The sequence below is a fragment of the Lasioglossum baleicum genome, chromosome 16 (assembly GCF_051020765.1).
Source record: "Lasioglossum baleicum chromosome 16, iyLasBale1, whole genome shotgun sequence".
Classification (NCBI taxonomy): domain Eukaryota; kingdom Metazoa; phylum Arthropoda; class Insecta; order Hymenoptera; family Halictidae; genus Lasioglossum; species Lasioglossum baleicum.
The window spans coordinates 3325434-3340065 of NC_134944.1; the positions used below are offsets into that span (position 1 = coordinate 3325434).

The 14632-nt window shown below is 37.4% G+C and overlaps 2 protein-coding genes across 6 annotated transcripts; one reads left to right on the forward strand and one right to left on the reverse strand.

The window, feature by feature from the left end:
- Positions 1 to 418: 418 nt before the first annotated feature.
- Sotv (exostosin glycosyltransferase sotv) lies at positions 419 to 8029 on the forward strand. 3 transcript variants are annotated; one of them, XR_013010774.1, is made up of 10 exons: positions 419 to 1295; positions 2170 to 2376; positions 3144 to 3327; positions 4015 to 4154; positions 4260 to 4485; positions 4561 to 4741; positions 5032 to 5198; positions 7132 to 7275; positions 7333 to 7446; positions 7523 to 7651. XR_013010774.1 is itself a non-coding variant. In XM_076441386.1 (10 exons), exons 1-10 carry the CDS (start codon positions 769 to 771, stop codon positions 7949 to 7951), a joined length of 2127 nt encoding a protein of 708 aa, XP_076297501.1. In that variant the 5' UTR covers positions 420 to 768; the 3' UTR covers positions 7952 to 8029. The 3 variants fall into 3 exon arrangements, 2 of the variants coding, with proteins under 2 accessions (XP_076297501.1, XP_076297502.1); XM_076441386.1 differs by lacking the exon at positions 7333 to 7446 and adding an exon at positions 7730 to 8029 and having other exon boundaries at positions 420 to 1295; XM_076441387.1 differs by lacking the exons at positions 3144 to 3327; positions 7333 to 7446 and adding an exon at positions 7730 to 8029 and having other exon boundaries at positions 420 to 1295; positions 2170 to 2326.
- A 2679-nt stretch (positions 8030 to 10708) lies between these two features.
- Tasp1 (Taspase 1) lies at positions 10709 to 13988 on the reverse strand. Of its 3 annotated transcripts, none has more exons than XR_013010776.1 (9): positions 13212 to 13897; positions 13040 to 13107; positions 12700 to 12971; positions 12150 to 12229; positions 11932 to 11999; positions 11748 to 11864; positions 11204 to 11394; positions 10949 to 11100; positions 10709 to 10887 (listed from the first exon to the last, which is right to left on the reverse strand). XR_013010776.1 is itself a non-coding variant. In XM_076441425.1 (9 exons), exons 3-9 carry the CDS (start codon positions 12912 to 12914, stop codon positions 10795 to 10797), a joined length of 906 nt encoding a protein of 301 aa, XP_076297540.1. In that variant the 5' UTR covers positions 12915 to 12971; positions 13040 to 13107; positions 13912 to 13988; the 3' UTR covers positions 10709 to 10794. The 3 variants fall into 3 exon arrangements, 2 of the variants coding, with proteins under 2 accessions (XP_076297540.1, XP_076297539.1); XM_076441425.1 differs by lacking the exon at positions 13212 to 13897 and adding an exon at positions 13912 to 13988 and having other exon boundaries at positions 11214 to 11394; XM_076441424.1 differs by having other exon boundaries at positions 11214 to 11394; positions 13212 to 13894.
- Between the last annotated feature and the right edge of the window lie 644 nt (positions 13989 to 14632).

Sequence of the window (14632 nt, forward strand, 5' to 3'; positions counted from 1 at the left end):
TTGGCACTATTTTAGCACTATTTAGAACTTTTAGCGATGTGGTATATCAGATCACTGTAACTTTCACGTTATCCCCGCGCCCACTCGCGCCCACTTACTGGTCCCGCGGAATAACACAGGGGCTGGCAGTCTTTAATAGTATCTCGTCGGTGGCTTCGATATAAAATCTGTGTTTCTTCGAAATCTTCCGGCTTTTTTATTTTTTACAACTAGAGTTTGCAACAAAAGCTCGGGAAAAATTAAAATACTTCTATGAATATAATTTATATTATTAGAGATTTGTATATTAGTTACATATTTTATATAAAACAATATAAATTGTATGTCCTAATCCTGGCCAATGATGATGTAGGATCTGATCCAGGCTAAAGATGATGTAGGAGCTGATCCAGGCTAAGTACTAGACTAGGGGGCAGCACTATAATGGGCACGGCCAAAACCCGGGCGTGAGCACTCTCATATACTCTCTGCTGTTATTTACTTTCACTGATAAAACTAACAGTCAAAATGTGTTTGTGACAAAACATTATTTATAATTGAATACCTACATTTGTATAATTTATTTGTGCATATATAATATGGAGAAAACTATTTGTTGTAAAATGTTCTAATCATGGCATGAATTATGTAATAAAACTATAAAAAATTAAAGTTAAAACTAGGTCTTGTGAGCATAATTACTATCAACTTCAAGTTATCTTTGTGTTATAAACTAAAAATTAGCTTAAATTAAGATAAATTGTCCAGTAAGGAGAAAGTGAAGTCAATATGACATTTCCAACAAGAATGTCACGCAAAATATATAAATTTTCATTCCATAACATAAATGTCTTTATGATATGTCTGTTAACATTTACAATATTTATTATTTTAATTACAACATATCACGTTTTGAAATTCGGAAGTACTCAAAAACATTCTGTACATAATGCCATAAGCATTAACGACTTGAGTTTTTTTCATGTTCAAATGCTAAATGTAGATTCTCTAATCGGCGATGTTACGAATCTTTCTTGTACATATTTTGGTTGTTTCAATGTTTATCGATGTGGCAGCCAAGGAAACAAACTTTTAATATATATTTATCCGCCGAAAGTATATGTGGATGTTTTAGAAAGACCTATAACGAGTCAAATGACCAAAGAGTTTTATCAGATTTTAAGTACTATTATTACGAGTAAATTTTATACACCAAATCCGTACGAAGCATGTATATTCATTCCATCAATCGATACGTTAAATCAAAACAGATTAAAATTACATGAAGTTTCGAAAGCCTTAAAGGCATTACCATTGTAAGTTACTTTTTGATTTTATTTTATTAATAGTTACCGTTCGTTTTCATATCTGCAAGTACAGTGGTCAGCGAAACTGTGATTCACGAGCCACGTGCGGCTCTTCGGCTACTTGAGTGCGGATTTTAACCGACTTTTAAAAACTGGGTTCTTATAAAGGAATTTGGCTCTCGGAAGAAATCTAAATCGTACTGCTGATATTTGGCTCTTTCGACTAATGAGTTTCCGACCACTGTGCTAGTATTTCATTAAACACTATACAGGGTGTCCCACGCAACTGGAACAGGCTGTACCTCCTAAACGGTCGGGAATAGAGGAAAATGTTATCAGAAAAAGTTGAATGGCATCAGACGGTGCATACTACGCAACTAATTTTATGCACTTTTGTGCATCGGTGCATCAGGAAAATGCAACTGCACTTTTTTTTAAAATGGAAGCCTATATTTTTGACTGCACCAATCGATGCAGTTTGTTGTGCTGTACATATAAAAGTACTAACATACTTATGCCCTAAACTTATTCGTTAGGAAGTTATCGAAGCTAAAAGTCAAAAGTGCGTACTATCTATTATTTCTTACAGTGTAAACATACAAAACAACTGTTTATATGTTTCCGCGAATACACTTGTGTCACTTTACTTTTTAACTGAACTGTTGCCACATGCATTGTTTGACGATCAGTTCACCATCGTTGCGAGGTTCCGCCTATTTACCATTGCGCAGCGGGGATATTTTTCCTTGCGGGGGACATTCAGCCGCACAGCTAGATTTGACAAGCTGTCCTCTGCAATACATATCATGTGTTTATCTAGTTTCAGTAGTATCTATAATGCATAACAGTTACATTAATAAATGTTGAATTTTTTAAATTTCAGCTGGAATAATGGTGAAAATCATCTTATATTCAACATGGTTCCTGGAAGTGTACCAGATTACAATACAATCATTGATGTGCCCATTGGAAAAGCAATGATTGCAGGCGCAGGAATGTCATCGTTATCATATAGACCTGGTTTTGACATTAGTTTACCGGTATATAGTCCCTTTATGAGCAATCTTAAACCTACTTTTAACAATACAAGGTAACCAATCATATATATATGGTACAAAATTAAGTTTAACGGTATTGAAAACAAACAAAATCAATGTAGTCGTTTCAGTGTTACCTACAGTAGCGGACAAAAGTTTAAGACCGCTCTAAAGAAGACGATAACTTTTTTAATATTGTACTATACGATTTGAATTTTTTTGGGAAGCTAGATCAATTAGTTTACTAAAGGATGTGAAAAGAAATTTTTTTCAAAAATTGCAATTGATCGAAATTGTTGGAAAAATACTAAAAGTTGAATTTTTAACTTTTTTCGGAAGTTCCCATAATGCGTAAGACAAGAAGGGTCGAACTGTGCGACAAGGACAGACATACATAACATACCACTTCTCCAAAATTTGTTAATAACTAACAATTTAAGCATCAAACCTGCATAAAATTGAAATGGGAATGTAGCCAAGGCTTCATTTTACATTCTACAATCTTAAAAGTTCACCAACGAAGTCTTTAATGTTAGTAAATTAATTACGAAAATGTTACTTGTCAAACTATTCGAGGTTACTCGCGAAATTTCGTCACTAAATAACGTAACGCTAGAAAATTGTAATCCCCTCGACAGAGAAGTTTCACTTCAACATTTTTTTGATAAAAAATACTAAATATAACTAAAAATAATAAAGATTTATTCTTTAAAATTTAACCATTGAATTTTATTTTCAAATCGGGCACGAACTTATGCAATCATCTGATATAAATACTTACCTTACTAAATTCTGTTTCAATTTTATGTGTTTGTTTTAGGATCTGGTTAGCCATTTCATCGCAAATTAATCTTAATTCTGCCTTTATACAAGATTTATTGGAAATCAAATCTATTTCGCCAAAAGATATTTTGATATTAGGTCCATGCCTACATTATAATTCCGTCAATGCTACAGTACGATGTGCTGGAGAAGATTTGTATAAATATCCAAACGTTCTTCAAGTACGTTGAATGATTAAAGTATTACTTACATGGTGATTCACCTAAATATGCTACTCAAATAACTTATGAAATATCTGTTACATGAAAAAATATTTTAAGCAAAATGATATAGTATCAGCAGAAACATACAATGTAACGATTACTTTTTTGTAAGTAACAGGAATAAGTATAGAGTATTTAAGTTTAAGTAGATATTTGTAACAGGTGTTACTTACAATAATCGTACAGTTGGAAAGAGCATTGAATATTTAGTAAACTTTATTTGGCTACACGATTCTAAAAACATTTACATTGTATTATTTGAGATATGTATAATAACATGACCTTGAGCTTGATCTGAAGGTAAAACTTTAATTTTCGAAGATCAAGGTCATGTTTTTATACATATCTGAATGTATTTTACGATCAGTTACACGATGCAATAAAATAAAAATGTAGTTATGTATCAAAAAACATCAATGACCTCGATAACTCCGAAAAAAATTACCTTAGGGAAAAATATTCGTGCCAAATATTTGGTCCATTGACACCATGCGCTTTACGTAACAAATATTTTTTGCATCACAATAACCTGAAGAGATATTTAGGTGTACTGTTTTAGACTAAACACCCTGTATATTTCATAAAATTTCGTTATGAAGACAGAATTGTTTCTTAATCTTATTACATCGAAGTTTTTGATTTCAGACTGCAACATTTTGTTTAGTTCTTCGTGGAGCAAGACTGGGTCAGAGTACACTTCTAGATTGTATGGCAGCAGGAAGTATACCTGTAATTATAGCTGATTCTCTTGTAATGCCATTTCACGATGTAATTGATTGGACCAGGTAAAAGTTCGTCATACTACATTAATTGCTATACATATGTAATAAAAGGAAAAGGTCTTATATTATTATGAAGATTGAGTAAAAACGGTAAATTTTTTTATGTAGAGCTGCTATATTTGTATCAGAAGCAGATATACTATCAATAATATCGGTTTTGAAAAAGGTATCTCTACAACGAATTATAGAACTTCAAGAGCAAGGGACATGGCTTTATCAAAAATACTTTAAATCAATGGAAAAGATAACAGAAACAACATTAGAAATACTTGCGGATCGTGTATTTCCATATTTAGCTAGAGATTATATGTTTTGGAACGTACCTCCTCATAAAGAAAGTATCAGCATATTAATTAATACAACAGCATACGATCTTACGGAAATAATTATATTCTTATTATTTATATAGGACATTACATCGCCACTATCTTTACCAGTCACTGCACCAAAAACGCGAGGATTTACTGCTGTAATTTTGACTTACGATAGACTGGAATTATTATTCCTTCTGATTAATAAGCTTGTTAAAGTTCCAAGTTTGTCTAAAGTTCTAGTTATATGGAATAATCAACATAAAGATCCACCACATTGTAAGTGTGGCTTACTTATATCTAGACTGCGGATCTTTATGCAAAATAAAAACGTTTTGCATTGATTGTGGGATGCAGGAATAACATAAAAATTGATTTCATCCCTTAATGACTGTGTTACATTAAAAGCAACATTGCAACATTCTTGAATTTTTAAAATCTCTTACTGTTGTATATTTTACCCAATCTATTTCTTCATAAATGCATAAAGATCCGCAGTCTGCTTATATCATATTTTCGTGTTTAACATGTAAACAACAAGATAACACATAAAACTACATACGTTGCAGCATCTAAGTGGCCAAAACTGAGCAAACCGTTGAAAGTTATACAAACAAAGGAAAATAAATTGTCTAACAGATTTTATCCATACAATGAAATTGAAACTGAAGCCGTTCTATCAATAGATGATGATATTATCATGTTGACAGCAGACGAAGTAGAATTTGCTTATGAGGTTGTTCCCCGTTACACATACATACATATGTATAGTATAAGACATAAGATAAGTGTTGAGCGTTCGATGTCGACCACTCTGTAGAGTCACGCGAAGTCACACTATCTCTCGAGTAAACTAATGCTCGTGAGCCGCAATTGAAAAGGAGAGGTTGAGAAGTAATAAAGTCTGATTGTTGGTACTTTACTGGAAGACTGCTCATTGCTGGTCGTTACTGAATGTCTATTTAATGAAGTATAATGTTCGTTGCTGGGCGTTACTGAATGCCTCACACTTTATATTTTGGGTATCGCGCTTAAATAGCTAAACGATGGAACTAGATGGAGCCTATATCGTCCAATGAACAGTGCCCACTCAGCCAGGCCTGCCTCGAGTAGATATCGAGCACAGCCTGCAATTGTACGATGCCAGCAGATGGCGAGCATTACGCTGGCAGAACGCGCCAGTGTTCCGATATCGTTCAAGATTTCTCGTGCGTTGGATGGCCTCTGTAAAGTAAGATTTTCGATGAAATGGGATACCTTGAGCACCCCGGAGAATTTAAAAAAAAAGAAGCTCCCGGGGGCAGATGGAAGGCAGCTCGTTCCTGGATTCTGCCTCGCCGTAAGACCGAGGACCGAGCTGCCTTCCATCTGCCTGGAAGCTCCAGCCAGGGAAGAATATTGTCCAAGCTACGCTCGAGCAGCTCAAGGCTGGCTTGGCTCAATTTTGGACGTTCTCCTGCGCGCGCATTTGTAGAGTTTTCTGCCGTCCGCTGGATCCCGAATCTGCCTTTGTTTAAGAAGGCAGCACGATCGCACTGATGCGGCAGATGCCGTTTGCCCTCGTTTTCTCTTCTTGCATGTGCAAAAAAGAAAATTCTGCATTCAAAAATCGGTATTTCGAATTGTCAGTAAAAAGGACGAACAGCAGAGGGGAAAAATACCACGTCCCACGATTCTGGCATCACTGGGCGGCTGGACCATGGTTGCCATATACCGCGGGAACCAGGCCCCTTACCGCTGCGCCCCTGAGCCCGCCCCACTCTTCCCACTAACACTGACGCGTACCGCTGACTTAGCTTGCTCCACGCGGTACGCGTCAGTGTTAGTGGGAAGAGTGGGGCGGGCGCAGCTGGGCGAGGGGCGCAGCGGTAAGGGGCCTGGTTCCCGCGGAATATGGCAACCATGGGCTGGACCCTGAATCTGCCTTTGTGTAAGAGGGCAGCACGGCCGCACTGATGTGGCTAGTGCCGAATGCCGCTATACAGGGCAGCACCGTCGCACTGAATGTCGTTTTACAAGGCAGCACCGCCGCGCCGGTGAGGGTAGGTCCCACTAATGTGGCAGATGTCGGCGAAGTAATCTTTTATTGTACCAAATATACAGCACTCGTCCTTTTTACTGACAATTCGAAATACCGATTTTTGAATGGAGAATTATATTTTGTGCATAGGAGAAAAAACGAGGGAAACAGCATCCGCCACATCAGTGCTGCCCTCTTAAACAAGCTTTGTTCTTCCCATATCCAAAGCCCTGCTCCAACAAACGGCAGAACAAGTTACAACTGCGCGTACAGACGAACGTCCAAAATTGAGCCAATCCTGCCTTGAGCAGCTCGAAGCGTAGCTTCGAATGTATTCTGCCCGTTTTCCGCCCTAGACAGGCTCTGCTCACGGCAGGCCTGGCTGTCTGGGTGCCATCCTCAGCTTCGAGCGCGTTCTGACAGCTTAATGCTCGCCATCTGCTGGCATCGTACGATTGCAGGCTGTGCTCGATGTCTGCTCGAGAACCAAGTTTCACAGTTTCAACTAAATTGGTAAAAAGGAAATTCATGAGAAAGTTTTCGAGCATTAATATATTTTTTACTCTCTCTTTCACACACACACATGTACCTCATTTTAAATAATATTCAGATAAAATATATTTGGAAATAAAGTTGGAATTAATTGCAGGTATGGAGGGAATTCCCAGATCGAATTGTTGGGTTTCCGTCCCGAATTCACATGTGGGATAATAGCACCAACTGTTGGAAATATGAAAGCGAATGGACCAATAGTATCTCCATGGTTTTAACTGGAGCTGCATTTCATCATAAAGTAATACATGTGATTCATTATTAAAAGAATGTAGTGTCCAATTCAATTTTATTTCAGATCCCTAAATGACAGTCCATCTAGTCGAAACATAATAGCCCCTATTTGAAAAAATCCATGCAAATTTCCTGTTATTTCCTGATATACAGAAATACATATAAATATCTCAACAAAGTATAAGCATAATCATTCGAATTTTGTTCTTATTTCGTAATATATTCGAAATTATACTAATATATCGTTATTTTAGTATTGGAGTTATATGTATACAACCGCTATGCCAGGTGATATAAAAGAATGGGTTGATGAACATATGAATTGTGAAGACATAGCTATGAACTTTTTGGTAGCTAATATCACAGGGAAACCACCGATAAAAGTACACATGATAAAATTTCATAAAAATTTCATTATAATGATTGTTGACACGTTGTTACGTTTATTCTTTCTATTGCAGGTAACACCAAAGAAAAAGTTTCGGTGTCCAGAATGCACGAACACCGAAATGCTTTCAGCAGACCTAACACATATGGTAGAACGCACACAATGTATCAATAGATTCTCTTCAATTTATGGATCAATGCCATTAGAATCAGCTGAATTCCGAGCAGATCCAGTCCTATTTAAAGATGTGTTTCCTGAAAAGCTCAAACGATTTAATGATATTGGAAGTTTGTAAATATTTTTTTATTCTTATGTTATTGTTATATCGTACAAAAATTTTGGTATTAATAAATTATAATAATATACTGGAAAATTGTGTGAATGTTTTTGTATATTAAGGTAGATTACCGGACTATCTAATGCAAAACACAGTACTAAACAATACGATTTTACATAGAAAAACAATTATCAATTTCGTGAAAAACTGTCGATCCTGCTTATACTTCCGTGTTTTTCGTTAGTAACTCCTAAACAAAGCCGCGGCGGCGATCATTTTTGCAAAGGAAAATGTCGCTTCAAATGGTCCCAGGAACCTCTCATTTCCGGGATATGCAGGAATTTTGGGACACCCTGTATACCGCTGTGCTGGTCTCAAAGTAAATTAAACTTTTAATTAAAAACCCAGTCAGCCAAATGCTCGGTTTTGGCTGGGCAGCTGCGTCAGTAGAGGCAACGCCCTATAAACAAAAAATCCAATTTTGGACGTCCGCCTGCGCGCGCATTTGTAGCGTTTTCTGCCGTCCGATGGACCAGGTATTTGGACATGGACAGAACGAAGGCAGAATGCCGGCCGCTGGACCCTGAATCTGCCTTTGTTTAAGAGGGTAGCACGGTCGCACTGTTGTGGCGGATGCCGGTTTCCAGGGCAGCACCGTCGGTAAGGGTAGGTCGCACTAACGTGGCAGATGTCGGCGAAGTAAATTTTTATTGTACCAAATATAAGCTCGTCCTTTTTACTAACAATTCGAAATACCGATTTTTGAATGCAAAATTCTATTTTGTGCACATGCAAGGACAAAAAACGGCATCCGCCACATCAGTGCGACCATCAGATTCGGCATCCAGCGGACGGCAGAAAACGCTACAAATGCACGCGCAGGAGGACGTCCAAAATTATGCCAAGTCAGCCTTGAGCGGCTCGAGCATAGCTTGGACAATATTCTGCCCGTTCTCTGCTCTAGGCCGGCTTGGCTCAAGGCAAGCCTGCTGACAGAAAGTCCCGGAATCTGCCCGGCTGGAGCTTCCAGGCAGATGGAAGGCAGCTCGGTGCTCGGTCTTACGGCGAGGCAGAATCCAGGAACGAGCTGCCTTCCATCTGCCCGGAAGCTTCTGCCGGGCAGACGCTGCGAGGAGAATACTACGCAGCTGCGTCAGCAGAGGTAGCGCTTTATGCTGGCAGGGTGTGCCCGGCAGATACGTCCAGATCCCGAGCATCGTATGCTTCGAGCGTCGTTCGGACAAGATAATGCCCGCCATCTGCTCGCTAGGCTGTACTCGATATCTGCTCGGAGCAGGTCTGGCTAACTGGATACCTTTCCAAGTTGGTCAAAAATGGTTACGAATATTGTTCTCGAGGTATAAATAGGGTCATTTAGCCGTATACGGTTTGCTGGTACAGTAATGTGCCATTCTAAGACCAACGGAGGACGGATATGCGTTGCCACAGACGCGCAACCATAGTCAGAATTCACCGTAGTAGTATCGACAGTTTTACACGAATATCTCGGAAACTAAGCGAGACCGCTGTTCACATGCAAAGGAAATTGAGATTCATATGTCCAAAAATCATCGGAATCGTAGGGTAGGTATCTGTTCTGCAGTTTCGCCAATTTTTGATTTGAATAATACCATCGTTTATTTCATTTTGGTTTCATACAACCTTTACTCAACTTTTGGTAAAAAATATTATAACAGTAAGTGAACAGGAGTAATAACACAGGATATCTGTGCTACTTGGAATGCTGATAGATGGTGAAGAGTTGCATAGGGGAAGCGAGGCACTTGTCTAATTATGTTTCAAAAATATGTAGACTACCCCCACTTTCCTTATAAGGCAGCTTGTTCCTTATGCAGCATTATTAGTTAATAACCGCATAGATAGAATAAGAATAATAAACTATTTATAAGAACACAGCTATTATCCATGTCATCTTCTACGTCATTAAAATAGTGGTAGTTAGACTGCAGATTTTATGCACTTATGGCAAAAATGGATAAGTGGAAAGCAAAACTAAGAAGGCATTAGAAATATTTTAAGATATTGTTACCTTCGTTTAGATTACTAAGATTATTAAAAAAAGAAATACATTTTTATCTGATTTCCACTTCCTATTTTTGACTTGAACAATTTTTATTTTGCATAAATAACCGCAGTCTAGTAATAATTAGGGGTGTGCGAGATTCTCGTAAAATAACCGAGATTCCCGAGTATGTGCGGGATCCCGAGATGATTCGGGATTTCCAAAAATATACGGGATCCCGCGATGATTCCCGAGAATTTTCGGGATTCCCGACAATGTACGGGATATAGAATAATATTTGGGATTCCCGAAAGTATCGTTATTCGCAATTACTTTGTACAATATATTACTAACATAAACATTCCCGACTAATAAGATATGTAATCTTCGAGAACACAATGGCTTTCAGATTCTTGTAATTATTGGAAGTATGGAGAAACTTCAAAATGTCGGGAATCACAGATATTTTCGGGAATCTCGAAAATTCTCGGGAATCCCGAGAATATCCGGGATTCCGTCCCGATCTCGCGAGAAATTCCCGTCCCGACCGGGATCTCGCACACCCCTAGTAATAATCTTACATTTTGAAATGTCACCGAGCACCTGTAACCGGTAGTGACACATATACGATGTCATATATAATGTTCCATTTAATGTGGTTCCATTTAATTTGTAGTATCCCTCTTTTTCAGGCATGTTACAAGTGTTGGCTTACAAGGGCACTTTACTCTACAAAATTCCATATAAAATCATTGTTTGGGCAGTATTGCTTTGTTTGTTTTTACATCTTACTAATAATAAACACGCTAAAAAAGATTGCATTATTCATGCACTATTCTTAATGGTCAATATCTTCGTTGATTTTGAAACATATTCCTTCCACAGCTGCTTTCTTACCCACTTCGTGAGATGACAAGTTGGACATATGGCTCTAAAAAAGTTGGAATATATTAATCGTGTTTATCTAATTTTTAAAAATTCAAAGTACTTACTACTGCTGATTGTTCAGTCGAATTCATATAACCTATTATCATTGAGTTAGTTGAATGACTCCATAGAAGGTCACCCAATCCTTCCTGTGGTGCATATCGAAGAGCAATGACACCTCCAAGTTTCTGTTCGAGTCCGCATAAAAACTTTGAATCTAAAAGATGAATAAATTTGACTGTTACATAACAGGGCAGTCTAGTAATTATTTGAAAACAAATGAAACTTGTCATATTAACTGAAAACAGCAAAGTAGTTACGAGACTTCACCGATAAAATTGACTTTCATGGCGTGATGTAGACTAGTGGTTGGACAGGAACTATCTGAAATAGCTTCTGCAATTGTGCGTGCTAACGAAGTACGAATTAAATGTTCTCCGCAGCCGGATGTGCTTGTTCCGACTGAATATTTGTCTTTGAAAGCCCAAGTACCGCAACCCCACACTCCAGCCTTAAAGTTATTCAACAGTATTATATTCCACAGCCTTAATACAATACAATGTTCACAAATCAATTTTATACAGGGTGGTCATTTTATCTGAAGACATGTGTATTTTTTTCTGGAGAATCCAAATCTGCAACGAAAAATGGAGGTTCCTATTTAAGTTTTTTATCTTCCCCCACCCCCACCCCCTGGGGGTGGGGGGGGGGGGTCGAATTTGGTATCATTGGTGTCCCCCTTCGCGACGAACAACTTTCATTACCCACTTGTTTAGATCCGATGCATATAGTTCTCGAGATATTTCAAAGTCTTCAGATAAAATGACCACCCTGTATAAACAGTAAAATAAAAGGATATAATACTTGTCCCACTCTTCCCGGATATTTTAAAATTATACCACCGCTCGAACAGGCAGCAGCAATATTTCCTTCTTTATCAACGCATATTGCACCAACTGTGTCCATCCTCTTTCTAGCACACTATTAAATTATCACAATATTATGATCATAACCAGTAAGCAAAAGTGCAATGGAAGGAATTGCTTACCTTCTGAATTTCTTCTTCAGAATCTTCGACTTTCCTTTTGTAATGCTTATATACCTTTTGGGCTTTCACTGAAAGTTATAATATCGTGAATACATGTTTAACAAGCTGCTATTATTGTTTGCGACAAGCCGAAAATATAATAGAAAATTTGAAATACTTTCAACAAGTTTACAAACATTTATAAACTACATTAATGTATAAATAACTAATGTATATACTTGAAATTAGTTGTTCCGGAGGTAAAGTTTGAATTCCCATTTCTTGAGCCCATACATGTGCTCCGTTACCAACTAAAAAACTAATAATATTGTTTTATTGTCATAAGTCATGTTAGAATTTTAATTTGAAAACTTTTAGTCCAGTCAACGAAAAGTTGTAGACGGAAATGGAAGAAACATAATTTTTAACTTTGGGTTTGTGTTTGGACTAGCTAGGAGGTAAACATACTAAAAGTCCCTACTCCTAGGTGGTGAGCGGGGTGCAGGGGGGCACGTAGAAGGTCCCCTTTTTCGGTTTTCCGCTTATATCTCGGAAACTTTGCGTCCAAGCCATAAGACCATTCTATACAAAATTAAAGCTGACAAAATGTGCCGCAAGATTGATTCTATTCAGTTTTTCGCTATCTCGCATAGTTTTCGAGATATCCGCGCTCAAAATTCTCTACTACTTTTACTAAGTAGTCCAAACAAAGTCCCAAAGTTAAAAATTGTGTTCCTTCCATTTCCCTCTACACCCCCCTTATGAGCATTCATTGACTGGACTATTTACCTCGGTGGAATTCTTCCGTATGCAATTTTAATCGACTGTTGTTCGCAAAGGCGTTTCGCTAACAAAACAGGATTTTTTATTCCGCTTACTGCACCCACTGCTCCAAATTGTAATGATGTACCATCCATAACACTGGCATCGCATTCTACAGTTCCTTCGAAAGTAAGGTTAGAACCAAATCCAGCATTCGTCAGGGGCGAATTTTCTAGTATCATTATAGCTTCTACTACAGCATCCAATGTGTTGCCACCACTTTTTAAATTTTGAATGCCCTTAAAAAAAATCTTTGATTAAACATTGAACTGACACAGTTATATGCATAATCAAAAACTTCACTTACTGTTTCGCATGCTAGGCGACATAATTTTTGATATTTTTCCTTCAGAGCATTTGAATGCTTACCTGCACCTAACATAACGTGAGAAAGTAACATTAATTGAATAATTAAATTGCTAACATTCGATTTATAATGAAAAATTAATTAACAAGTATTGTTTAAAATAACGACATACCTACGTGAACAGCAATAAATCCTTGTGTAACATTACTCATTAGCTCTACTTATTTTTGATATTTCTTATACTTTTTCAATTTTTACGTATGTATGATAAAAAAATTACTATTCAACCTCTTTATTGAACACAGGAAACATTATGATATTATTAATACTGTACTGACAAAACAACTTGTGTACACAATTTTATTGCTAATAACTCTTTTCATAGCAAAGTAAGGTTCACTCAATTCAACTCGATTGTTGCGTGACCACGTGACCACGCGAACTGACGCGAACGTAGTTATGAATATGTACCACTAATACCAGTACATAGTCCGTAAGCATCCGTAAGTAAGCGATGGTAAGCGACGAAAACCGACCGACACGGTGTGCCAGGCTTTTGAAGCGAGAGTGAGCGAGTGACTCAGAGTGACTACTCACTCTGCCTCACTCTGTTCTCGTCGCAACGTGTCACATATTACTCTGGTCGTCAGAGAGGGATTACTTGTATTCACATGTATTCCCCCCGATTCCTCTCCGCGCTTGCAAATGTCGGTAAGATTGAATGCTACTGTCATCGAATAATGAAGATTTACATTTCCAGGAGTTAATAAACAGATTACAAGTGTCGGTAAGGGTAAGTGCTATTGTCACTTGAGACTGATCGAGGGGACTTCGAATGATCACAGACTTAATTCGGCATCCTTTGTACTTACTTTCGGCGCGATCGGAGCGGTCGACGCAGTCATAAAAAAAATAGTTTTCCTACACGATCTCTGCAGGGCCGGCCTTCTCTATAAAGAGGCCTGGATGCAAGAAACCATTTGGGGCCCCAAATTTTTACAAACACGAACATACAGAGTGAGTTCGAAGAAACAGAACACATAAATATCTCCGTTACTTTTCGTTGTTTCCAAAAGACTTCTTAGGACAAAGTTACACTGTTTGAAGGGCCACATGTAACGGTGTAAGGGAAAAAATTTTTGAGGTCATTTTTTAATGAGATTTCAAGGTCATCGATATTTTTTTAAATGGAATGAGGTATTTTTTAATACATCAATCGATGCAACTGGACATTCATGATAAAAAAGTACTAACCTATGTATGTCGAAAAGTTAGTAGATCACGAGATATTTCAATTTAAATAACTCTAAAACACCATTACTGTCGTACTAACAATAAGACGTTAGCGTTTACTTGCTAGTGTAAATTGAAGAGTTGAAATTGAAATGGAAAAATTGATTTTGAAATTGAAAATTTGAAATTAACGAATTGAAATTGCAAAATTGAAGTTGAAAATGAAGTTGAAGAGTTGATATTGAAATTGAAAAATTGACATTGATATTGAAATTGATGTTAGCGTTTGTTTACTTGTGTAACGTCTTAATGCGACAGTAATGGTGGTTTAGAGTTATTTAAATTGAAATATCTCGTGAA